The sequence below is a fragment of the Hypanus sabinus genome, chromosome 10 (assembly GCF_030144855.1).
Source record: "Hypanus sabinus isolate sHypSab1 chromosome 10, sHypSab1.hap1, whole genome shotgun sequence".
NCBI classification, from domain to species: Eukaryota; Metazoa; Chordata; class Chondrichthyes; order Myliobatiformes; family Dasyatidae; genus Hypanus; species Hypanus sabinus.
The window spans coordinates 49,519,145-49,543,588 of record NC_082715.1 but is presented as its reverse complement, the minus strand read 5'-3'; the positions used below and the strand labels follow the sequence as shown (position 1 = coordinate 49,543,588).

At 37.5% G+C, this 24,444-nt stretch overlaps 1 protein-coding gene across 3 annotated transcripts in view; it reads left to right on the top strand.

Moving 5' to 3' along the window:
- Positions 1 to 24,444, top strand: part of wdcp (WD repeat and coiled coil containing) — a 142,157-nt gene that overhangs the window by 104,036 nt on the left and 13,677 nt on the right. For 2 of the 3 annotated variants that reach the window (XM_059981822.1, XM_059981823.1), the window contains one exon: positions 7,184 to 10,546. In XM_059981822.1, coding sequence (XP_059837805.1) covers positions 7,184 to 7,359 — 176 coding nt within the window. In that variant the 3' untranslated portion in view covers positions 7,360 to 10,546. Of the gene's footprint in view, positions 1 to 7,183; positions 10,547 to 20,611; positions 20,711 to 22,143; positions 22,328 to 24,444 lie in introns of those variants that run through there. The other variant, XM_059981821.1, reaches the window with a different exon arrangement.

The following is a 24,444-nucleotide window of genomic DNA, read 5'->3' as shown; positions in this document are numbered from 1 at the left end:
CGAATGCTTCAGTACCTTTTGCCAGAAGGGAGAAGAGTTTGTATGAGGGGTGTGTGGTGTCCCTCACAATGCTGTCAGCTTTGCGGATGTAAATGTCTGTAATGGCGGGAGGAGAGACCCCGATGATCTTCTTGGCTGACCTCACTATCCACTGCAGAGTCTTGCGATCTGAGATAGCGCAGTTCTCAAACCAGGCAGTGATGCAGCCGCTCAGGATGCTCTCGATACATCCTCTGTGGAATGTGGTGAGGATGGGGGGGTGGGAGATGGACTTTTCTCAGCCTTCACAGAAAGTTGAGATGCTGCTGGGCTTTCTTGGCTATGGAGCTGGTGTTGAGGGACCAGGTGAGATTCTCCGTCAGGTGAACACCAAGAAATTTGGTGCTCTATAGTACTCCAACAGTATTGAGCTTTCCAGATTTGGCAATCAGTAATGAAATGCTGCATGAAGCATCTCTGTTTTATTGTGAAGTGCTACAAGCATGTTTTGAAATGTTTTCTGTTTCTGAAAGTTTTCACAAAATGAATGAAAATAAGCCAAGTTTTTGTTTGTTTTATCAGAGTGTGTTTTCTTCAAATGTTGAAGGAGTCTGGACAGTTTCATTGCCTCATTTGAAGAAATCTTTTCACGCAATAAACACATTAGCTGCTGTTGGTTGCTTGGTGCTGGTATAAATCCATGTTTCAGATACTCCACACTATACTATCTACAATAATTTTTCGTTTGGCTGCTGCTGCCATGTTCATTATGGATTAATGACCATAATCACCTATTGTTAAGTCCAACTTCAAGTACTGCAATCAATAAAGGTGAAAGTTATGACTTCAGATGCTTGTAATATGTAATTCATTTCTTAAATTAAGCCTGTAATCTCTCAGTTGCCCACCTTGCCACTGAGTGCTCCCCCCACTGCCCCTTTTATCTTTATTGTCCTCTTAGAAACTTCCTTTGCCCGCTTTGGAACCACTGAAGTATACCAAATGACATAGCCTCCACAGCTGTGGCTAAACAAATTCCTCTTCATCTCTGTTCCAAATGGACATCCTTCCTTTCTGAGAGTAGGCCCTCTGGTCCTAGACTCGCACTATCAGAAATATCCTCTGCATATCCAGTCTATGTAGGGTTTTCAATATTCAGTAGCTTTTAGTGAGATCCCTTTCAATCTTCTGAAACACCAATGAGAGCAGGCCTCGGGCCATCAAAAGCTCCTCATTGTTAACATTTTCATTCCCTGAATCATTCTCATGACCCACTTTGGAAACTCACCACTGCCAGCACATCTTTTCTTAGATAAGGGGACCAAAATTACTCACAATACTGCAAATGTCATCTGGCCAATGCCTTATAAAAACATCAAAGTATTAATATAAATACCATACTAACTAGTAGTTGCCCAACTTTGAGGATGGTACCCTCTCCTTCAGCTGTACTTTTCTTTCTTTTTGAACTGAATTCAGCTGTTCCATTTTATATGTACAATCAAATCAGATGGTTTTGAGGGAACATCGGAGCTTGTAAACATTTTTATACTTTATGATTATATTTTCCTTTACGGACTTACTCCAGTTGTCACAGGGTACTGACTGCAATTATTTTAAAAAATGATTGGGTACTGGAGAAGTTATCCAAGATGGGAAGCTAATATAAAAGAGTGACATTTATTCTTTATCCAAATGTTGATAAATACACAGTGGACTATTGGTCTGAAACTGTCTCTGAAGGCACTCTCTGATCTGCGGATTATTTCTAACATTTTCTGTTGTTTTTCCACATTTCCAACATGTAATATTTCGCTTTTGCAAAGAAAAAAGCTGACACTAAAATAATGCCTTATGTCAATTCTGCCAAAATTTTTGTCCTTTTGCTTTCTTCCTTAGTTCAGTTTGTTCCTTCATATTCATTTATACTGCAAATTATATTAAACACTTCAGTTCTGCTACATTTCTCATCACTGATCCTTCTCTCAGCAATTTCTCCTCATCTTGTTGTGGTTTGTTTTCTTGCAGTGAAATATTTCTAAATCACTCGTGGATGGTAGCAATTGCCAATTTAAAATTTGATCGTATTATGACCACTGATTGCATGAAATTCCATTACTTCTATTGCAAGAAATTTCAATGGCATTTGCATGATCTAGTCTGCAATTGCTTCTTCTGTTCTTATTAATTACATGCAAATATAAAAATTGTTATGGATATTCACAACATCAGGATATACTTCCAAGTACACCCTTGATAATTTTGAACAGTTCTAGTTAATAGTCTCCCATTGTTAGATAGAGTAAAATATACGAGGCTGTCTGATCACTTAATTTAAAAAGTTATGACTCAGTCAACTAGTTCAATTTGGGCAGAGTAACCTTCACTGTTTTTCTTTTAACAAATAATTGTCATAATTTTTTATCACCATTTGTGTCTTAAATAACATCGTATTGTTTCCATTTTTTTAACTAAACATATCTTTGAATGTTGTATTTGCTACTATCTTTTGGACAAATCATGAAGTGTAATTCTTATAAAACCATAAAATTTAGGAGCAGAATTAGGCCACTTGGCCCATTGAGTCTGCTCTGCCATTTCATCCTGGCTGATCCTCTCAGCCCCATTCTCCTGTCTTCTTCTCATTCCACTTTATGCCTTGAAAAGAATCTATCAACCTCTGCCTTAAATATTTGTAAAGATTTGGCCTCCACAGCTTCCTGTGGCAACAAATTCCGCAGATTCACCTCTCTTTGGTTAAAGAAATTCCTCCTCATCTCTGTACTTAAAAGGACACCTCTCTATTCTGAGGCAGTGTCCTCTGGTCCTAGACTCTCCCACCATAGGAAAGCTCGTCTCTACATCCACTCTATCAAGGCCTTCCACCATTCTATAGGTTTCAATTAGGTTGCTCTTCATTCTTCTGAATGTCAGTGAATACAGACCCAGAGCCATCAAACACTCTTCCTTTGATAAACCATTTTCGTGAACCTCCTTTGAGCCCTTTCCAGTGTCAGCACATCCTTTCTGTGATAAGGGGCCTGGAACTAATCATAATACTCTATGTGAGGCCTCACCAGTGCATTATAAAGCCTCAAAAAAGTACTTACTTTTATATTATAGTTCTATTTAAATGAATGCTAACATTGCATTTGCCTTCCTCACCACTGACTTAATCTGCTAATTAATCTTTAGGGAATCCTGTACAAGGACATCCAAGTCTCTTACACCTCAGATTTTTGAATTTTCTCTACATTTAATCTACTCTTTCTTTCTTATACCAAACCGTATTCCATCTGCTACTTCTTTGCCCATTCTCCTAATCTGTCTAAGACCTTCTGTAGTCTCTCTACTTATTCAAACTACCTGCCACTCCACCTATCTTTGTATATTCTGTAAATTTCGCAACAATGCCATCAATTCCATCATCCAAGTCATTAACATATAACATAAAAATAATTGGTCCCAACACGGACCCCTGTAAGTACCACTAATCACCAGCAGCCAACCAGAAAAGGCTCCCTTTATTCCCACTTTTTGCCTCCTGCCAATCAGCCTCTACTTTTATCCATGCTAAAATCTTTCCTGTAATACCATAGGCTCTTAATTTGTTAAGCAGCCTCATGTGTGGCATCTTATCAAAGGCCTTCTGAAAATGCAAGTACACGACATCAGCCAATTCTCCTTTGTCTGACCTACTTGTTATTTCTTCAAAGAATTCCAAAAGATTTATTAGGCAATATCTTCCCTTGAGGAAACCATGCTGACTACAGCCTATTTTATCACGTGCCTCCAAGTACCCTGAAACCACATCCTTAACAATTAATTCCACCATCTTCTCAACAGCTGAAGTCAGACTAACTAATCTATAATTTCCTTTCTTCTGTTTCTCTCAGTTCTTGAAGAGTGGAGCGACATTTGCTATTTTCCAATCTTCCAGAACCATTTCAGTCACCTCTTTCAGAACCCTGGAGTGTACATCATCTGATTTATCTACCTTCAGACCTTTCAGTTTCCCAAGAGCTTTCTCCCTAGAAATGGCAACTTCACACACTTCTGACCCCTGACACCTAGAACTTCCACCATACTGCTAGTATCTTCCACAGTGAAGAATGATGCAAAATACTCATTCAGTTTTCCTGCCATTTCCTTGTCCCCCATTACTACCTCCCTATCAAGGTTTTCCAGTGGTCCGAAATCCACTCTTACCTCTCTTTTACACTTTATGTATCTGAACAAACTTTTGGTATCCTCCTTAATATTATTGGCTAGTTTACTTTTGTATTCCATCTTTAACTTTATGACTATTTTAGTTACTTTCTGTTGGTATTTAAAAGCTTCCCAATCCTCTAACTTCCCACTAATTTTTGCTCTATTATATGCCCTCTCTTTGGCTTTTATGTTAGCTTTGACTTCTCTTGTTAACCATGGTTGTGTTATCTTGCTTTTAGAGTACTTCTTCCTTTTGGGGATGTAAATATCCTATGCCTTCTGAATTGCTTTCTGAAATTTCAGCTGTTGCTGCTCTGCCGTCATCCCTGCCAGTGTTCTTTTCCAGTCAATTTTGGCCAACTCCTCTCTCATGCCTGTATAATTCCTTTTTCTCCACTGTAGTACTGATACATCTGAATTTAGCTTCTCCTTCTCAAATTTCAGGGTGAACTTGATCATATGATCACTTGCCCCTAAGGCTTATTTTATCTAAAGTTTTCTTTCAGAATACCCAATCCAGAATATCTGCTCCCCTAGTGGGCTCAACTACAAGCTGTTCTAAAAAGTTATGTCATAGGCATTCTCAAAATTCCACCTCTTCGGATCCAGCACCAACTGTATTTTCCCTATCTACCTTTATTTGCCTTTTTGCTTCAAGATCCAGTATTTTGTTTCCTATCTTTTCAGAGTTTGAGAATTCTTAGAAGGGCTCCTTAAGTGTTACTTATTTCTGTACAAGACATTTTAACTCCTTTCTTAAATTCATTTTCTTGTTTTTCTTGTTGCCTTACCATTCCATGCCCACCCTTCAAATTGTGCATTTTATGACTATGTATTTTAAATCCCTCTCAAAATGTAACTTATTGGGAAAAAAAGTTTTGCTTGATTCATATGTCCTAGTAGTTTGATCTTTGTCATATCCAAGCAATTCAGAGATGCTTTGACATACAGCTGCAAGAAACAATCTCCCTAATTGTAGTTTGATGGTTTTTGTAACCTTGAAGGTAAAACAGAAATGACTTTGCTGAGGGTATTTCTTAAGAATTGTCATTTTTGATAAATTCCACTTTACTTGGCAGATCCACTTTAGTAAGCAGAATGAATCAATAAAAATCATATTTATTGGGCAGTGGTCGGTTATCAGAGATTGCTGTGGAATATGATTGAAGTTAGTTCTCCTTTGCCTTTCCTCACATTCACCTTAAACTTGACATTCTGCAGCTCAGGAGATTGTACCTAATCAATTTTATTTCCACAACCAAAACAAATTATTTAATCTCTAATAAATAGCCTTACTGCAGAATATTCATCGAAGGCAATGAATAGTCAGAGTTTAATTGTTTCCATCAGAATAAAAATACTTACTAAAGTAGACTTAGTGAGCAGAGAAGTATTTGTTGAAGTGGCATCTTAGCTGCTGTTTATACAGTCTGGGAAGGTCCAAGATTCACCAGCACTTTGTGATGATTTAGCTGATCTTAACTGGGCTATCAAAAGCGATGCTATAATTAGTGATGGTTCACATTCCACATACTCCTTTTCCCTAGCCTTTGGCCAGATGTCAATGGCAGACACTGCCATTCTCTTTTACCCTCTCTGCAATATTTTTTACTTGTTCTAACATATCAAATATTTGGTATTTTTTCATCCCACTGTTGTACTTGGAAATACCTATATTGATCATAGAGAAGATTACCAATATATTGAAATATGAACAAGCGTCATTCCTGATTTATTGTTAATGTAATAGCTTATTAGTAATATTATAATATGTTATTTACTTGCATCTTTTTAAACTAAAATCTATATTTTCAGCAAAATTTAGAAAGTTATTTATCCATCAATTACAGTCAGGATATTCATATTTGATTTACACATGCTTTAAATATTACAGTGAACCCTAGGCAATGTTACTTTGTTCTCTTTAGCTTTGCTGATACATTTACAAAATTTTTTTATAGATGTGCGCTTTCTATAGATGTGATCCTTGGCATAGGTGGAAAAAGAATAGACATTAATGGTTTAATATTTGAGGGTTGATAATCAGTTGCCCTATTTCTTTATCCTAATAACCCTAGCTGAATTATTCCTATATGGATTGCTATGGTTATGTGTTTAATTTTCATCTAGTTACTCTTGATGTTACAGTTAAATGTAATTAGCAAAGTGAGTAGGTTTTGAGGTGTGATGAAGTATTTAATTTTTTTAAATTTCTGTGATGATTACAATATTCCCACTGCTCTCCAAATCAGGATTTAGGTATGGCACAGTGTTAGGCTAATTAATGTAAATATGGGAATGTAACAAGTACTAGATTAAAGTTTACTCCATTAATACATGCACCTTTGAAGAAATTACAATTTTAGTACAAATTCTTTAATTGATGGACTGGTAACTTTATAAAAGTTTGCTTGAAAATATAGACTGATTTTAATTTTTAAAAATGAAAGTAAGTAAATAATATTATATTCTGATATTACTAATAACCTGTAGTATCAGTTCCTAAATGATAAAGTCATGGATTCATTAAGGCCAGCAACATTTGACTACATTAGCAATAAATCAGGATTGAAACTTGTTCAGATTTTGCTATATTGGTAAGCTTCTCAGTGGTTTAACAGCTGCAGTTATGATGTAACACAATGTTCTGAGATGATTATTGCTGGAAAGTTTGAAGATATCATTACTTCCTAGAGATGACTGATTTGATAGAAATTCCTTGAATTCATTGTGAAATTGAAAGTGTTAGAACAATATCGTTGGTTCTGTTGAATTTTGAGTATACAAAGTATGCATTAGACTTTTAGTTTAAAAAAACTAGTTTGAAGTTTCTGAAAAGTTTGAATAAAACTAATTAATATTCATTAAGATAAAGAATATTTGTATTTGGCATTAATTTTAAATTCTGGTTACGTAGAGCATGTATGTTTTGTAACTTAATTTTAGTTGTGTTTTGAATATCAAGTAGTAACCTTCTTATTTTTACTTGTAGGTTCTAATTGGATTGTTCTCACTGCAGATAGTGATGGATTTGCTCCATTAACATTCAAACCCCAACAGGAAATCATGATTCGTGAAGGGAAGCAAACAATAGAACCTCTAGAGTTTCCCCCTCCTCCATCTCCAAACGGCAGTATCAATTTGGACTGTCACAGAAGTATAACTTAATCTTCACTTGCACCAATTGAATTATTAACATTATTATTTTAACTCATTTGTGATATTCATAAATGAGTGGACAAATTAAGTATTGGAGTCTATTTTAATCAAGAGCATATAGTTTTTCAGGTAAATTTCATTCTGCTGGGGACTTCATTAGGAAAACTGCACAGCTGCACCACAGCTTTTTAAGTTTGTTGCACAATATGCATAAATCCTAGCCTTTTGGTTTCTTAAATTAATCTGCGTACCATTTCTCCATGTCCTTTTAAGTATGCTTAGCTAATTGAGCTAGCATTTATTGTGAAGGAGGGAATTCCCAACCTTAATCATCCTTTGTATCAAACACATTCCCTCGCTCTTCTTCAGACTGAAGTGCTTAACACCAATTTTATGTTTCTTCCCCCAATTGTAGAAGTTTCTCTATATCAATTACTTGCAGTAAACTAAAAACTTCAATCAAAGCATCCCTTTGCATCTTTTACTTTAACCTGACTGTAACATATTTTAATGAACAGACTAGGTATAGTGGCATAAATATGAACATTTTGCTGTATATTCTGGATCTTTAAGTTTTCTGTATTTCACTATGTGAAAATAAAGAGTTGGTTATCTTAAGAATGTTTTAAGAGATCTAAAATGTTTTGCATTTAATAAACATGGTTTTTAGGAGCTAGAATCTCACTTAATTGCAGAAAATCACAACGAAGAGAAAATCTGCAGATGCTGGAAATTTTGCATAGCCTGCTGAGTTCCTCCAGCATTTTGTATGTGTTAATTGCAGAAAATATCCTGTTCAGCAAAAGGAAATTTCCCTTTTCATCTTTGAAAATAGCATTGTATTTTTGTTGTTTAGATTAATTTATTCAAACTTGCTTGAATGCTTAATCAGGTTATGTCTTGTTACTGTCATTAAATTTCTTAAATGAATTCCTTAGATTTTACAGAAGCAACAACTTAATGGAATGCAGTGTTTATCTGTTGCCAACACTGATTTTTCTAAACTACTATTGCATTATTTAAAAAATGGCTGGGCATTTCATCCACCTGCATAATTCTAGACATTATTTCTCAAAAAAGAAAATTTGAAGATTATTCACAGCCCACAATTTCATGTCCATTTATTGAATAGACAGATTATGTACCTGTCAAATGCTGAAGCTGAAAAATTGCAGTTCACCTGTAGTATTTCCAATCAAAGTTGCTGATACTTTTTGTAGTAACTAGATAATTGGTTTGGAATCATTGGTTTGCTAATAATTGGGTTGCTCGATCAGGCAGCATTGGGCCCAATCATCCAAAAACCACAATTGGGCTACAATGATTGAATTCCTAATTTGTCTAATTCTGGTTATGGTGTATGAAACAAATATTCTGTTTGTGAGCAGTTATATTTAACAGGAGTAAAGAACATAATCTCAATTTCATTTTCTTTGATTTGTGTATAATAATCTGAAGTAAAGTGGCTGTGATTGTAGCAGCTAGGTTTTATTTGTCAGATGAAACGAGAAACGTATGGTTTTATAGAAGTTTTTATTTTTATTAGATCAAATGCTTTTCTTGGCATTCTAATGAGCCAATATATTAAATTACTGAAAAAATATGGCATATTTAGTTTCTTTCAATCAAACATTATTTATATTATTCATATAAGACTTCAGGTTATTTTGTAGCACAGTGAGGCCTCAACTTCTGAGTTAGCATAGATGTATTTCTTATCATTTATAATTGTCTTAATATTGCTGTGGATATTTGGATAGGTAGATTCTATGGATCCTCTCATTTTTGTTAGAAAATAATCCAGAACATTACCCAGTCTAAAGCTTTTGAAGTTATTCTACCTTTCCTGTGTAATTTAATGTGGAAATGTTACACCAGTGCAGTAGATTTTATAAGTAATAAACAGCAGAATTTGTACCAAAGTTTTTCATCTACTTTTGAGTTAAGTACTTCAGTGATCTCACAAGCAGTTTAAAATCAGTCAGTTGAACATGCACTTTTGATAGTGATGTTAGTTTTAAGTGGAATAGAGAGAATGTCATTTTGTCCAGCAAGATGGTGGGAACTATCTTCTGTTTATTGTTTAATGCTCTGTTGCTATTGATAATGGCATTCAATAATTGGATTACTCCAAAGAAATCCAAGTATTGAATAGTCCAGGGTGATCTGAGAAGTCACCTTAAATTTGCATTTACTTTCTTTTGCTCCCCTGTCAACCTTGACCAAAATCAGAATCAGGTTTATTATCACCATCGTGTCGTGAACAGTTAGAAATTCTGGAGAACAATGTTAGTTTATTTCTCATGTCAAACACCAGTCATAAAGAATGATGTAATGGGTACTTGCTAACAGCAGGGATACTTACAGCCACCATCTTAAACCAAAAAATTACAAGTGTCTTGGATCATTTTAAATAAGTGGTCACAATATAAAAAGACAAAATATGCTGTTGCTGAAGCATTTTTGAGCTACATGAGAAGATTGTTCTTAGGCTTTTGAAACAACAGAATAACAGAACTTTTTCAGCTTTTCTTCAGGTTAATACATTTTAAGTGAAGTTACTTTATTTTGCATTTATTAGATTATATTTGTATTACTTCAATACAAATAAACATCTTTTCAGAAATCATCTATAAATTTTGTTTTTTCAGTATATTAGTCTGACAGTGTTTAAAATATATTGAAAACTTAACATGAATAATTTTATACACTGTTTATACATAACTTTGATTTAAGCCGTGATAGTAGTTTGTACCTGAGTGAATTAAGGTGAATTTAGATGTTCTGTTTTGTCAAAATTTCTTTAACTGAAGGAATTGTTAGTCTGTAAAGATATGATGCCCACATTGCAAGATTTATTTATAATTTTGTAATTGACCAACATTCTTTTGGCTCATTGATTTTTATCTATGATGCACCATCCTTCTGTATTCAAGTTTAGGAGCTATGTTAATAAAGACTTTTTTGATCACTATTGAAATTTAATAGCAGGAAAAGAATCAAGTATTATTAACAAACAGTAATATAATGATTGTGTCAATTATTTAGCAATCTCAAAGCCTGGGCTATGAAAATTGTCTAGTTAAGTGAAATAACTTTGAAAGAAAAAGCTGTATAGCCATTGAGATCATGGAAATTCCCCTTATAGAATTCACCAATCATTACCTAAAAATTAGAGCAACAGAATAAAATTCACTCTTGCTGAACTAATATGAAAATGTGTATTTTTTAAACTCACATTTCAGCATATGTGTGCAGATGGCACTGCCTCGCATTATGAAAAATTGCATATAAACCATTTTCTAGAAACTCATCCCCTTCATAATGTGGGAGTTACCTGTAACTGACATACCCTTCATATGTATCTTCTATGAGAATTACTATAGGAATCCTTCAAGAGTGCTGCCAAAATTGATAACTTTATTATAATAATAATAAAAACATTAGCAAGATTGGGGACAACTACGAGTTGCCTTTCAGATTACACACTATTCTGATGTAGTTAAGTGCCATCATACTGAAATAATGGAACACCCTACCTAGAAGTATCGTTGAAGAATTTTCATACAAAGATTGCTGCAATTCAGGTTGGATCAAAGGCATCTGAAAATAGGCAATAAATGTTTCTTTAATCATTATTATTGTTATCCACAATTAAAGAATTTTAAAAATGGTAAAAATGTGCTCAAGGTGGCATATTATTTTTACTCTTATTGTGGCTTATCATAATGATGAAAGAAAAATGTTACCATATTGAAATGTTACTTAGTTTATTATTAAGACAAAGCAACATTAGACCATTTGCCCCATAGCTGATTTATTTTCCATTTCATCCTCATTCTCCTGCCTTCTCCCAATAACCTTTAATATCCTTACTAATTAAGTACCTGTCATCCTCCTCTTCAAGTATACCCAATGACTGGGCCTCCACAGCAATGAATTCCACAGCTTTACCACCCTCTGGCTAAAAAAAAAATCCTCCTCTTCTCTGTTCTAAAGGGATGTCCTTCTATGACGTTCTTCTGTTAGACAATAGGTGCAGAAGTAGACCATTCGGCTCTTCGAGCCTGCACCGCCATTTTGAGATCATGGCTGATCAACTACTATCAATACCCAGTTCCTGCCTTGTCCCCATATCCCTTGATTCCCTTATCCATAAGATACCTATCTAGCTCCTTCTTGAAAGCATCCAGAGAATTGGCCTCCACTACCTTCCGAGGCAGTGCATTCCAGACCCCCACAACTCTCTGGGAGAAGAAGTTTTTCCTTAACTCTGTCCTAAATGACCTAGCCCGTATTCTCAAACCATGCCCTCTGGTACTGGACTCTCCCAGCATCTGGAATATATTTCCTGCCTCTATCTTGTCCAATCCCTTAATAATCTTATATGTTTCAATCAGATCCCCTCTCAATCTTCTTAATTCCAGCGTGTACAAACCCAGTCTCTCTAACCTCTCTGCGTAAGACAGTCCAGACATCCCAGGAATTAACCTCGTGAATCTATGCTGCACTTCCTCTACAGCCAGATGTCCTTCCTTAACCCTGGAGAACAAAACTGTACACAATACTCCAGGTGTGGTCTCACCAGGGCTCTGTACAAATGCAAGAGGATTTCCTTGCTCTTGTACTCAATTCCCTTTGTAATAAAGGCCAACATTCCATTAGCCTTCTTCGCTGCCTGCTGCACTTGCTCATTCACCTTCAGTGACTGTTGAACAAGGACTCCTAGATCTCTTTGTATTTCTCCCTTACCTAACTCTACACTGTTCAGATAATAATCTGCCTTCCTGTTCTTACTCCCAAAGTGGATAACCTCACACTTATTTACATTAATCGTCATCTGCCAAGTATCTGCCCACTTACCCAGCCTATCCAAGTCACCCTGAATTCTCCTAACATCCTCATCACATGTCACACTGCCATCCAGCTTAGTATCATCAGCAAATTTGCTGATGTTATTTTCAATGCCTTCATCCAAATCGTTGACGTAAATTGTAAACAGCTGTGGTCCTAACACCGAGCCCTGTGGCACCCCACTCATCACCACCTGCCATTCCGAGAAACACCCATTCACTGATAGCCTTTGCTTTCTATCTGCCAACCAGTTTTCTATCCATGTCAATGTCTTCCCCCACCTCCCCCGATGCCCTGAGCTTTGATTTTACCCACCAATCTCCTATGTGGGACCTTATCAAATGCCTTCTGAAAATCAAGGTACACTACATCCACTGGATCTCCCCTATTTAACTTCCTGGTTACAACCTCGAAAAACTCCATCAGATTAGTCAAGCATGATTTACCCTTGGTAAATCCATGCTGGCTTGGCCCAATCCTATCACTGCTATCTAGATATGCCACTATTTCATCCTTAATAATGGACTCTAGCATCTTCCCCACCACCGATGTCAGGCTGACAGGTCGATAGTTCTCTGTTTTCTCCCTCGCTCCTTTCTTAAAAAGTGGGATAACATTAGCCATTCTCCAATCCTCAGGAACTGATCCTGAATCTAAGGAACATTGGAAAATGATTACCAATGCATCTGCAATTTCCAGGGCCACTTCCTTTAGTACCCTAGGATGCAGACCATCTGGACCTGGGGATTTGTTATGAGTGTGTGCCCTCTGGTTCTAGACTGTCACTATAGGAGAGATTCCCTCAGTGTCCCTTATCTAGGCCTTATGATGTTCGGTAGGTTTAATGCAATCCCTCTCTCAGTCTTACAGGTCAAGAGAGATCAAATGCTCTTCCTATGTTAACCCTTTCATTCCCAGGATCATTTTTGTAACCTCCTCTGGAGCCTCTCCAATACCAGCATATCTTTTAGATTTGGCATCTAAAGATGTTATAATAATCCAAATGTGGTCTAACTAATGCTTTATAAAGCCTCAGAATTATACCTTTACTTTCATTCTGGTCAAACTGGCGCCATTGTACAATGCTTCCATGGTCGACATCTTCCAGATAGCAAATGAAAATATATTTTTTTACTTCTTTTATGTCTGTTTTAGACCTTAAATGTGTTTCTGGGACCATTAGAGCTTGCAATTTACAGTTTGGAGAGCATTTGAGTAATCCACGCTTTGCTGTTTCTGAGAAAATGCTGGGAACCTAGTGGGTACTTGGACGGCCTCAATGTGAAGTAACTTCAAGATGGGGCGCGAGCCAATATCTGACTCAATTTCACCATTAAAGCATCCATTAATCACTGACTAAAGCATCAAGGAAGAGTGAGATATCAAGGCAAATGCAGAAGGTGAGCAAGAGTCTCAGCACTGACTGCCAGAGAAGGAATCTGTGAGCGGCCTATCACTGTGTGGCTCACTGTAAGCAGGCGGTTAGGCCTCTCAGCTTCGAGTGGTGTCCCTGTCTTTCGATGAATGTCGGTGATATTGTGCAATGGTATTGTGGTTTGTTTGTAATATACATAAATGATCTGGATGATGGGGTGGTAAATTGGATTAGTAAGTATGCCTATGATACTAAGGTAGGTGGTGTTGTGGATAATGAGGTGGGTTTTCAAAGCTTGCAGGGAGATTTATGCCGGTTAGAAGAATGGGCTGAACGTTGCCAGATGGAGTTTAATGCTGAGAAGTATGAGGTTTTACGTTTTGGCAGGAATAATCCAAATAGAACATACAGGGTAAATGGTAGGGCATTGAGGAATGCAGAGGAACAGAGAGATCTAGGAATAACAGTGCATAGTTCCCTGAAGGTGGAGTCTCATGTAGATAGGGTGGTGAAGAAGGCTTTTGGAACGCTGGCCTTTATAAATCAGACCATTGAGTACAGAAGTTGGGATGTAATGTTAAAATTGTACAAGGCATTGGTAAGGCCAAATTTGGAATATTGTGTGCAGTTCTGGTCACCAAATTATAGGAAAGATATCAATAAATTAGAGAGAGTGCAAAGACGATTTACTAGGATGTTACCTGGGTTTCAGCACTTAAGTTACAGAGAAAGGTTGAACAAGTTAGGTCTCTATTCATTGGAGCGTAGAAGGTTGAGGGGGGATTTGATCGAGGTATTTAATTTTTTGAGAGGGATAGATAGAGTTGACGTGAATAGGCTGTTTCCATTGAGAGTAGGGGAGATTCAAACGAGAGGACATGATTTGAGAGTTGGGGGGCAGAAGTTTAAGGGAAACACGAGGGGTATTTCTTTACTCAGAGAGTGATAGCTGTGTGGAATGAGCTTCCTGTAGAAGTAGTAGAGGCCAGTTCAGTTGTGTCATTTAAGGTAAAATTGGATAGGTATATGGACAGGAAAGGAGTGGAGGGTTATGGGCTGAGTGCAGGTAGGTGGGACTAGGTGAGATTAAGAGTTCGGCACAGACTAGGAGGGCCGAGATGGCCTGTTTCTGTGATAGTTATATGGTTATTTAGGGATTGGACTATTGCACTTATAAACTGTGGACTTTTTCAGATTTATGGTTTTTATATTTTGTGTTTTTAATCACCTGTTCTTTTTCTGTTTTGTTGTGTGAGGGGAGGGTGTTTGGGAGTTGACGTTCTATTAGTTTCTGTGCAGAGGAGGGGTTTTTGGGGGGGGATCAATGTTCCTGTTTTGTGTGGGGGAGTGGGGGTTGATGATCAGGATGTCATTATTTATTGAACGGGTGGTGAGTTTGATGTTTCTCCCTGAACAATTTTCATTTTCTTTCTTTGTTTTGTGGCTATCTGGAGAATACAACTGTCAGAGTTGTATAGGGAGACATGCTTTGATAATAAATGAACATTTGAACCTTATGTAGAAATGTGTGCTATCAGTGCATTTATCTACCTTACTACTGACTCAAATTGCAAATTAATCTTTGAGAAATCCTGCACTAGGACTCCCAGATCCCTTTGCACTTATATCTGAATTCAATCTCCAATTAGAAAATAGCATATGCCTTTATTTCTCTGAAAGTGAATGAGTGTACACTTCCCAACACAAACTCCTTGCTTCCTCAAAACCTCCTGCCCCTCCACCTGTCTCTGTATATCTGCAAACCTGGTCACAATGCCATCAATTCATTCAACCAGATATGTGAAAGGTAGCGGACTCAACACTGGTTCCTGTGGAATGCCGCTAGTCACCGGCAGCCAACCAGAAAAGGTCCCCTTTATTCCCAAACTTGGCTTTCCGCCAGTTAGCCAATCTGCTATTCATGCTAGTATCTTCACAAACAAGAGAAAATATGCAGAGGTTGGAAATCCAAGCAACACATGAAAAATGCTGGAGGAACTCAGCAGGCCAAGCAGCATCTATTGGAAAAAGTAAACAACTGAGTAATCAGGACTGATGAGGTTCCTGGCCTGAAATGTCGACTATACTCTTTCCCATAGATGCTGACTCACCTGCTGAATTCCTCCAGCATTTTGTGTGTAAACACAAAGTACACTGAAGATGCTGTGGTCAAGTCAAGATGTACAAACACGTTGGAGGAACTCAGCAGGTTGGGCAGCATCCGTTGAAATGAGCAGTCAACGTTTCAGGCCGAGTCCTGACGAAGGGTCTCAGCCCGAAACATTGACTGCTCATTTCAACGGATGCTGCCCGACCTGCTAAGTTCATCCAGCTTGTTTGTACATCATCATTTTGTGTTTACGTCATCATTTTGTGTATGTTGCTTGCTAGTATCTTTATTGTATTACCTTGGGCATTCGCAGCCTCTTGTGCCTTGTTAAAGTCCTTGTGCAGATCCAAGTAAACAAGGTTCACTGACACTCCTTTGTCTCTCCTGCCTGTTATTTCCTCAAAGCTGCCATCTCCCTCCGTCATTCTACAAGAATGTTGACTGGAATGTGTTAGCTTATTTATAGTCAATGCTGCCTTGTGATATTTTGCTAAGCAGACAAATAGCTACACTGAAATGTTTGTAAGTGATACTATGTATATCTAAAAAGTGAAACTTCCATAGCTACTGTAAAAACCTATGTGAACAATCAAGTCTTCTCAATAGATGCTTGCAAATTTTATGTTACTGTACCTTGCAAGTCCAACCTATAAACTCATTCTTTTATGTTAACGTTGTCATGGTAAAGGATTGGAATGCAGTAAGACTCCAATAATCTGGACGTGATATTGAGAAATGCTAATGGTTTACATCTGGTTCACTCATTTGTGAAATGGCGTGCTGGAGCACAATCAAGGTGTGATTGAAGTCAGGGTTTGGATTCCTCCTGTATTTCCTGCTCCCTGCATAATTAGTGAAATAAAAATGTGCTTGGGTAACAATAAAACGATCTCATTGATATCATCTGGAATCAGAGGTAATCACTGGTGCCTTTAAAAAGGCATCAGTTTGAGTACCCAAACTTGTCTATTTGCCTCATTCTTTTCTTTCACCAGAGCCAAAAGTGAACAATGGAAATTTCAGATGGTGAACCAGATGTCAAGCCATGGGAATACTGAATAGTTAGTGAATTCTCCAATTAATCTGAAAATAATGTGGAATATATGAAGAGATGTGATGCTGTGAGAAGTTCATGAATTACTTCCTTGGACAATAGGTGAAGAAGTTTATATCACCTTATGAATTTGCCAAGATCGAGATAAAGAAATTATTTTTTAGTTCATGCCTTTCACAGCCAATGGCTATGACAATTCAATCAATGAATTACCTTTGAAGTGCAATTATTGTAACGTCAGCAAACAGCAGCTAATATGCACACACAAACATTCTGCATGCACCAGTAAGGTACAGTAAAAAATCAATAAACCTATGTATGTTGCAATGTTGGCTATGGTATATATGTTGATGTAGACAAAGAGTGAGCTCCACGGATCCTCCTGAAGTACAACAGGATTGTTTTATGGTTATCTGAACTGACAGGCAATTTACCATTTAAGTTTACAAATTCCACTTTTAACAATTTAGTCTGAACTCTTTAGTAGGGTCTAAAATCAGTATGCCCTGACTTGACCACAGCTTCTACCACTGAAGCTCATCTGAAATTTGCTAAATTGCTTATACAGAATTCCAAGTGTCCTTTTTCAGCAAAGCTATTTTATTGGATTAGAATGCAATGCAAAATGTAGTCATTCCTAAAACTGGACTCTGACTGAAACAGACTTTTCTAATACCTTGCACAATTGTATCCTTACAAAACGTTTGCTATATTTTTGGAGTGTTTCATTAGTTTATGTACATGCCCCCTGCATTGGCACAGCAATTAATCACGCTGCTTTGGCATTCTGCTTCACATGGTAGAGATTCTTCTGCTTTATGAAATTACTTACTCTAGAACCACGACTCTATAAAATGATTGGATTGTTGTAACTAAATACAGGCAGGTGAACCTCAAAAGTTGAATTTATTGTCATATGCACAATAAAAACTTTTCTTACAGCAGCATCATAGACACATAATGTCATTATTCAATATTCACAATAAACCATAGAACCATAAAACACTACAGCACAGTACAGGCCCTTCAGCCTTCCATGTTGTGCTGACCCATATAATCCTTTAAAAAAAAGTACTAAACCCACACTACCCCATAACCCTCCATTTTTCTTTCATCCATGTGCCTGTCCAAGAGGTTCTTAAATACCCCTAATGTTTTAGCCTCCACCACGATCCCAGGCAAGTCATTTCAGGCATTCACAACCCTCTGTGTAAAAAACTTACCCTTGATGTCTCCCCTAAACTTCCCTCCCTTAATTTTGTACATATGCCCTCTGGTGTTTGCTATTGGTGCCCTGGGAAACAGTTCCTGACTATCCACCCTATCTATGCCTCTCATAATCTTGTAGACCTCTATCAAGTCCCCTCTCATTCTTCTACACTCCAAAGGGAAAAGTTCCAGCTCTGCTAACCTTGCTTCATATGACTTGTTCTCCAAACCAAGCAACATCCTGGTAAATCTCCTCTGCACCCTCTCCATAGCTTCCATATCCTTCCTATAATGAAATGACCAGCACTGAACACAATACTCTAAGTGTGGTCTCACCAGAGATTTGTAGAGTTGCAACATGACCTCTCTACTCTTGAACAAAATCCCCCTGATATTGAAACTGAGCATCCCATAGGCCTTCTTAACTACCCTATCAACCTGTGCAGCAACCTTGAGGGATGTATGAATTTGAACCCCAAGGTCCCTTTGTTCATCCACACTCTTAAGTAACTGATCATTAATCCTGTACCCAGTCTTCTGGTTTGTCCTTCCAAAATGCATCACCTCACACTTGTCCAGATTGAACCCCATCTGCAATTTTTCTGCCCAACTCTGCAGCCTTGTCTATTTTCTCTTGTAACCTTCGACAACCTACAGCTCCATCCACAACTCCTCCAATCTTCGTGTCATCCGCAAGCTTACCCATTCTTCCGCCTCTACATCCAGGTCATTTATAAAGATCACAAATAGCAGGGGTCCCAGGACAGATCCCTGCGGCACTCCAAATACAAGCATAAATTACAGAAGAAGAACATGACTTAGAACAAAAAAAAAAGCAAAGTCCATTGCAGTCCAAAGTGGTCATAGTATTGTCATACGAAGGAGATATTAGGATTGTGCAGATCAATTCGAGACCTGAGGAGTTGAAGCTGTTCTTGAACCTGGTAGTGTGGGACTTAAGGCTTCTATACTCCTGCCAGTTGGTAACTGAGAGAAGGTGGCATGGCAGTGGGGATCTTTGATGATAGATGTTGTCTTGCTGAGAGCCAATGATGTATAGAGCTGACTCCACTGCTTTCTACAGCTACTTGCATTCCTGCTCATTGGAATTATATTGGAATTATTCATAATGATAGCGGTTTCGAACATGACTGCAATTTCCAGGTAATCTTCATTACTTCAAATTACAAAGTGGGACTCAAGTTGTTTATCTGCTCATATCCTGAGCCATGCATTAATTATATTTTCTGCTGAGCCCTTGCCCTGAGCTTAAGTTTGCATGTTTCTGGATTACAAATCAGAATACCTTATCAATACTGAGTAGGACAGAGTTTTGTACAAGAAAAGTGTTATTTAGGATAATGAATAAAAGTTTGAAACAGAGCTGCTGTACTTAAAGCTTTTCTTGTCAACCTAGAACAAAGGTACTCATAAAAATTAAATTATTTTCTTCTGAATTTAAATGTTAATAAATTATGTACTTAGTGAATTTACACATTTTGCTGTTATGAACATATTGGATCTTTACATTCAATGCTTGTACATTTTGTTCAAAGACTTAAATCTTTTGATGAATCATTCACATGTCAGTTTTATTCCAACAAATTATGCTATGGTTTTTATTTTCCATTACTGTACTTAAACAAACATAACCTTCTTTTCAAATGTCAGGGGATGTTTCTGGAATTACCGAACTATGAACACAGACTATCTTTTCTTCATGTTGATTTGAAAAAGCTACTTAATCTATTTCAATCAATACACAGTAGTTGGTTCAGAAAGCTTTACCAGCTGTTAAAGTAATATCTGCATAGTACAGATTTGATCCTGTATTCCATCAGTGTCTAACAATTCTGATATGTGCAATCTCCTTCATTTTATTTCTTCACCAATTTCAGCCTAAGATGTTATTTTCTCCATATGACCCACATTCAGAAAATCAGCACCACGTGTTTAGATGTTGAGCATAAAAATGTTTTAAGAACTTTATCCTGTTTCACACCCATTATTAAACTGGACCCTGATGATATGAATGGAATTATTGAAAAAGACATTTATTTTGTGCAGGCCACCTACAAATGTGAAAAGGTTTTATCCCTGTAAATCTTTTTGCTTGTATTAAGCTCAGGATGGAATGGCTGCTCTGAAAATTTAGGCTGTACACTGAACTTGCACTGATTGTTGAATGTTTCTTGGTGCCACTTTGAAGTTTTTTTTTGCTAGAAACTTGAATATCTAAGGAATCATCCAAATTGGTGAAAATCCACTGAAGTGCAAAGGAAGTAACCTAAACAACATTTTATACCTTTCTGTAGAGTCCTACAGAATATCTGAAGAATTTATGATGGATAAGTGGAAAAAAACTTGTGAAAACAATATTTCTAAATACATTGACATAATTAATCAGAGAATAATTCTGTAATTTATATCCTGACATTGCAGTCAATATGACTTGTCATCTGCTGGCACTGTTTGTTCTCTTTAGCTCTCTGTTGAAAGAGCACCGACTTGAAACATTAAGTTTGTTTTTCTTTCTTATATTTACTGTCTGAATTGCTGAGTATCACCTATATTTTAAGTTTTTTATTTGAAATGATTGCTTGTGCTAACCTTGCCTATGACCATGCAAGTTTTAAGTGTTTTCAAAATCCCTTTTCAGATGTTTGCAGCTTGAAAAGGCCAAATTTCTCCAATTCTTCTTCACAACTGGGACCTCCAATAGCTGGGGCTGGCTCTGCTTCTTGCAGCAATTCTTCCGGTATTTGAACAACTCTCTCGTTTCTAGGCAACCTAAGCTAGATACAGTGAGCGTGAATGTTCCATTATGAGGTTTGGTCACAACAACCATTACTTCACATACTGCTCCTTTGGTTACAGAGTTGAACAGTCTCTTACCTTTACTGATCAGAGCTATCTGTCATTTGTTTAGTGCCAGATGTAAAATGACTTCCGTTTTGCTTTAGTATTCAAGACCATGCATGCAGCACATTACATTTGATTGCATTAAATTGAATCTGTCACTGTTCTACTCACTTAAGTACTTTCTCAAACATGTACTGTCATGTCTTTTAAAAAATTTTTTTATTGAATTTTCAGAAAGGTTACATAGAGTAGAATAGAATAATATCACCCCTCCCCTCTAACATATACCTAGCTAAAAAAAAAAGAGAAAAAAAAAGAAAGATTGCCTGGATATCGGAAGATCCCCACATGCTCCATGGAATTCAAAATAGTCATGCCTTAGACTCCACAGCTCCTCCTGTTTTTGGTTCAACTGTAACCTTGACAGGCACCTACAGGTTCTGAGAGGGAAATAAGCTTGCTCAGCCAGAGGCATCTTCCTGTTCACAAAAAAATAAGTTTATTTTCAAGCTACATTCATTTGCTTCAAGAAAAAAACCCAATTTAATGTATTTTCAGTATGAATTGTTAGAAGTTGAGATGGCTGATTTTGAACCACTCTCACTGTTTGTATTATTATTCGTAAGCAGCCTGGAATGAGTTGCTGCTAGTAGGGGCCAGGTCCAAGTTGCAGATGTGATTCTTGAAGGTTCACTGCAGTACTTTAAAGTTTAAAGGGATTGTATTTCTTGCCAGCAAATAAAGAATTAGCCAGGCAGGAATATAGTAATAAAGAACAGTGAGCCTATTGCATACATTTGCTAACAATCTCCCAATGCAATGATAGTTGGAGGTGAACTCAGGAGGGGACAGATAAGCTTGAATATGTATCCAGTATACATTGACAAAGGGACATAACACCAAAATCTTAATAACTTTATTAATAAAAATGGTCACAGTGAGGCAGAGAGGTGACATACAAGACTGAAGATGTTGTGATCTGAAGCAAAAAGTAATATGCTGAATAAATTAATTCAGTTGAACAGCATCTGTGAAGGCAAAAGGATAGTGCTTTAGGACTCAGAGTGGGAAAGGGAGAGGTGAGAGGGAGGGGTCAGACAAAGGTTGCTGGGTGATAGGTGGAAACATGAGAAAAGAAAACAAAAGTTTTAGATGAGATGGAATGAGGTGGGGGGGAAGGAAGGTGGAAGTTCAGGATCAGAGGCTGGAGGATGAGAGGTGGAAGCAGATACTGAGCAGATGGTAAAACCAGTCAGCATTTCCCATGGCAAGTAAATAAACAAAGTAAGCACACCTTCAATCTATTAATTAATTAATTAGTTTATTTAGCATTACAACACAGGAACAGGCCCTGCCATCCCAACGAACATGGGCCACCCAATTACACCTCTGTGACCGTCAACTTACCCAGCTGTAGGTCACTGGAACATGGGAGGAAACCAGAGCACCTGGAGGAAGCCCACGTGGACACGGGAAGGAGCACAGTTGGAAAAAACATTGTTCATTTTAAAAGGTGAGCTCAGAAAGTAAAGCTGTAGCAAATTCTAGCTCTGCAAAAACATATGCATATTTTGCTCCAAATATAAAACATATCAGCAGTCCTTATCTGCTGTCACCCTTTACTTTGTTCTCGCCTCCTGGAGTGTGGCTTATTGCCACAGCCCTCTAACTCAGAAGCAAATATCAAACAACTGAAGTTTATATTCCAGCATTAAAACCACACTAATAATTAAGGTTTCTTAAAAAATGAACTTTTCATATTGGGTGTTTCAAATAGATGAGGATGCATAGGAAGGACAATCATTAATCTCAAATGAGGGAGTATTGACAGAATGAGAAAATTGTTTTCCTGTTTAACAGAAAGATATTTGTGAAGAAAAGGAAGTGATGTGGTAATTTTCATAGAGGCTACAACTTCACTGTTAGAATTGAAGAATATTGGTGATAGGCAAAGGAATGGTACAATTCAGGGTAATATTCATCTTGCTCTGACAGGTGGTAAACAGTCAGCAAAGATCACCTACTCCTTTTGTTGCACAGAACTCCTTCATCTGTCAAATCCACGTGATCCATGTTGTGGAATAAATTAGACCATAAGCCATTGGAGCAGAATTAGGCCATCTGGCCCATTGAGTCTGCTCCACCATTCAATCATGGCTGATCCTTTTTCCTTTTCCTTCTCAACCCCAATTTCCAGCCTTCTCCCCATAATCTTTGATGCCATGTCCAATCAAGAACCTATCAATTTCTGCCTTAAGTACACCAAACGACCTGGCCTCCACAACTGCATGCGGCAACATATTCCACAAATTCACCACCCTTTGGCTAAAGAAATTTCTCCACATCTCTGTTTTGAAAGGGCACCCCTCTATCCTGAGGCTGTTTCCTCTTGTCCTAGATTCTGCCACCATGGGAAACATCTTTTCCACATCTACTCTGTCTAGGCCTTTCATTGTTCGAAAGGTTTCAATATCCTTCTGAATCCCCTTATCCTTCTGAATTCCAGTGAGTACAGACGCAGAGCCAACAAATGTTCCTCGTATGATAACCCTTCCATTCCTGGAATTATCCTTGTGAACCTCCTCTGGATCCTCTCCAATGCCAGCACATCTTTTCTAAGATGAGGGGCCCAAAACTGTTCACAATACCTCAAGGTGAGGCCTCACCAGTGCCTTTTAAAGCCTCAGATTCACATCCTTGCTCTTGTGTTCTAGACCTCTTAAAGTGAATGCTTACGTGGCATTTGCCTTCCTCAGCACCGACTCAACCTGCAAATTCTACAGATGTTTCCCAAATCACCCTTAGAACTCTAATGGTAAAAGCAGGTATATCCTGTGTTAAATTGACAAATAGAAGGTCAAACATCACGGACCTGTATTGCCCAGTGCCGGCTATCTCTTCACCCACCATAGCCTCCTGTGCCATTTCTACTGATTACTGAGATACCCATCCACAAACCAAGAGGCAAATACAAAGAAGGCAGTAGTCAATGAATGACCTCATTACTTATGGTCTCCATCATAATTCCTACAGGAACATTAGACATGAGCCAAACCAATATTGTCCTTATCAACAATTTAAGTTTAATTAGCATCTTTGGTAGAACAAAACACCTAAAGTGCTTTGCAGGAGCTCAGTCGAATAAAAATCAGACCATAAAAAGAAATTAGGACAAGTGACCCACACTTGGTCAAAACTGCAATTTCAAAGAGTTACTTGAAGAAGAAGAGAGATCTAGGAAAGTTTACAGATGGAAAGTTCACCTCACCCTTTTTTCATCTGTCCTGGCGAGGAAAACCATCCCAATAAAGTCTGCTAGTAAAATGTATATGACGTCAACACACTTTGTCTTAGTTCCAATCCATTACTTTCCATTAGCAATTTGCTTGTACCTGCTACATTTTCCCGCAATATGATTTCCTATCAATCTTGTTGACTGAGGATAAATAAGATTTTAACTATTTATCTTCTACCAATCTGCAGTATCACAGCCTTCCCACTCCCTACTCTTTTCTCAGCATATTTACATCTCTTTATCTTTTTCCACTTTTATTGTTAAATCCATCAATCTGAAGCATCACCTCTTTTCTTTCTCTTAATGACCTCTGAGTAGTTTCAGCATTTGAACTT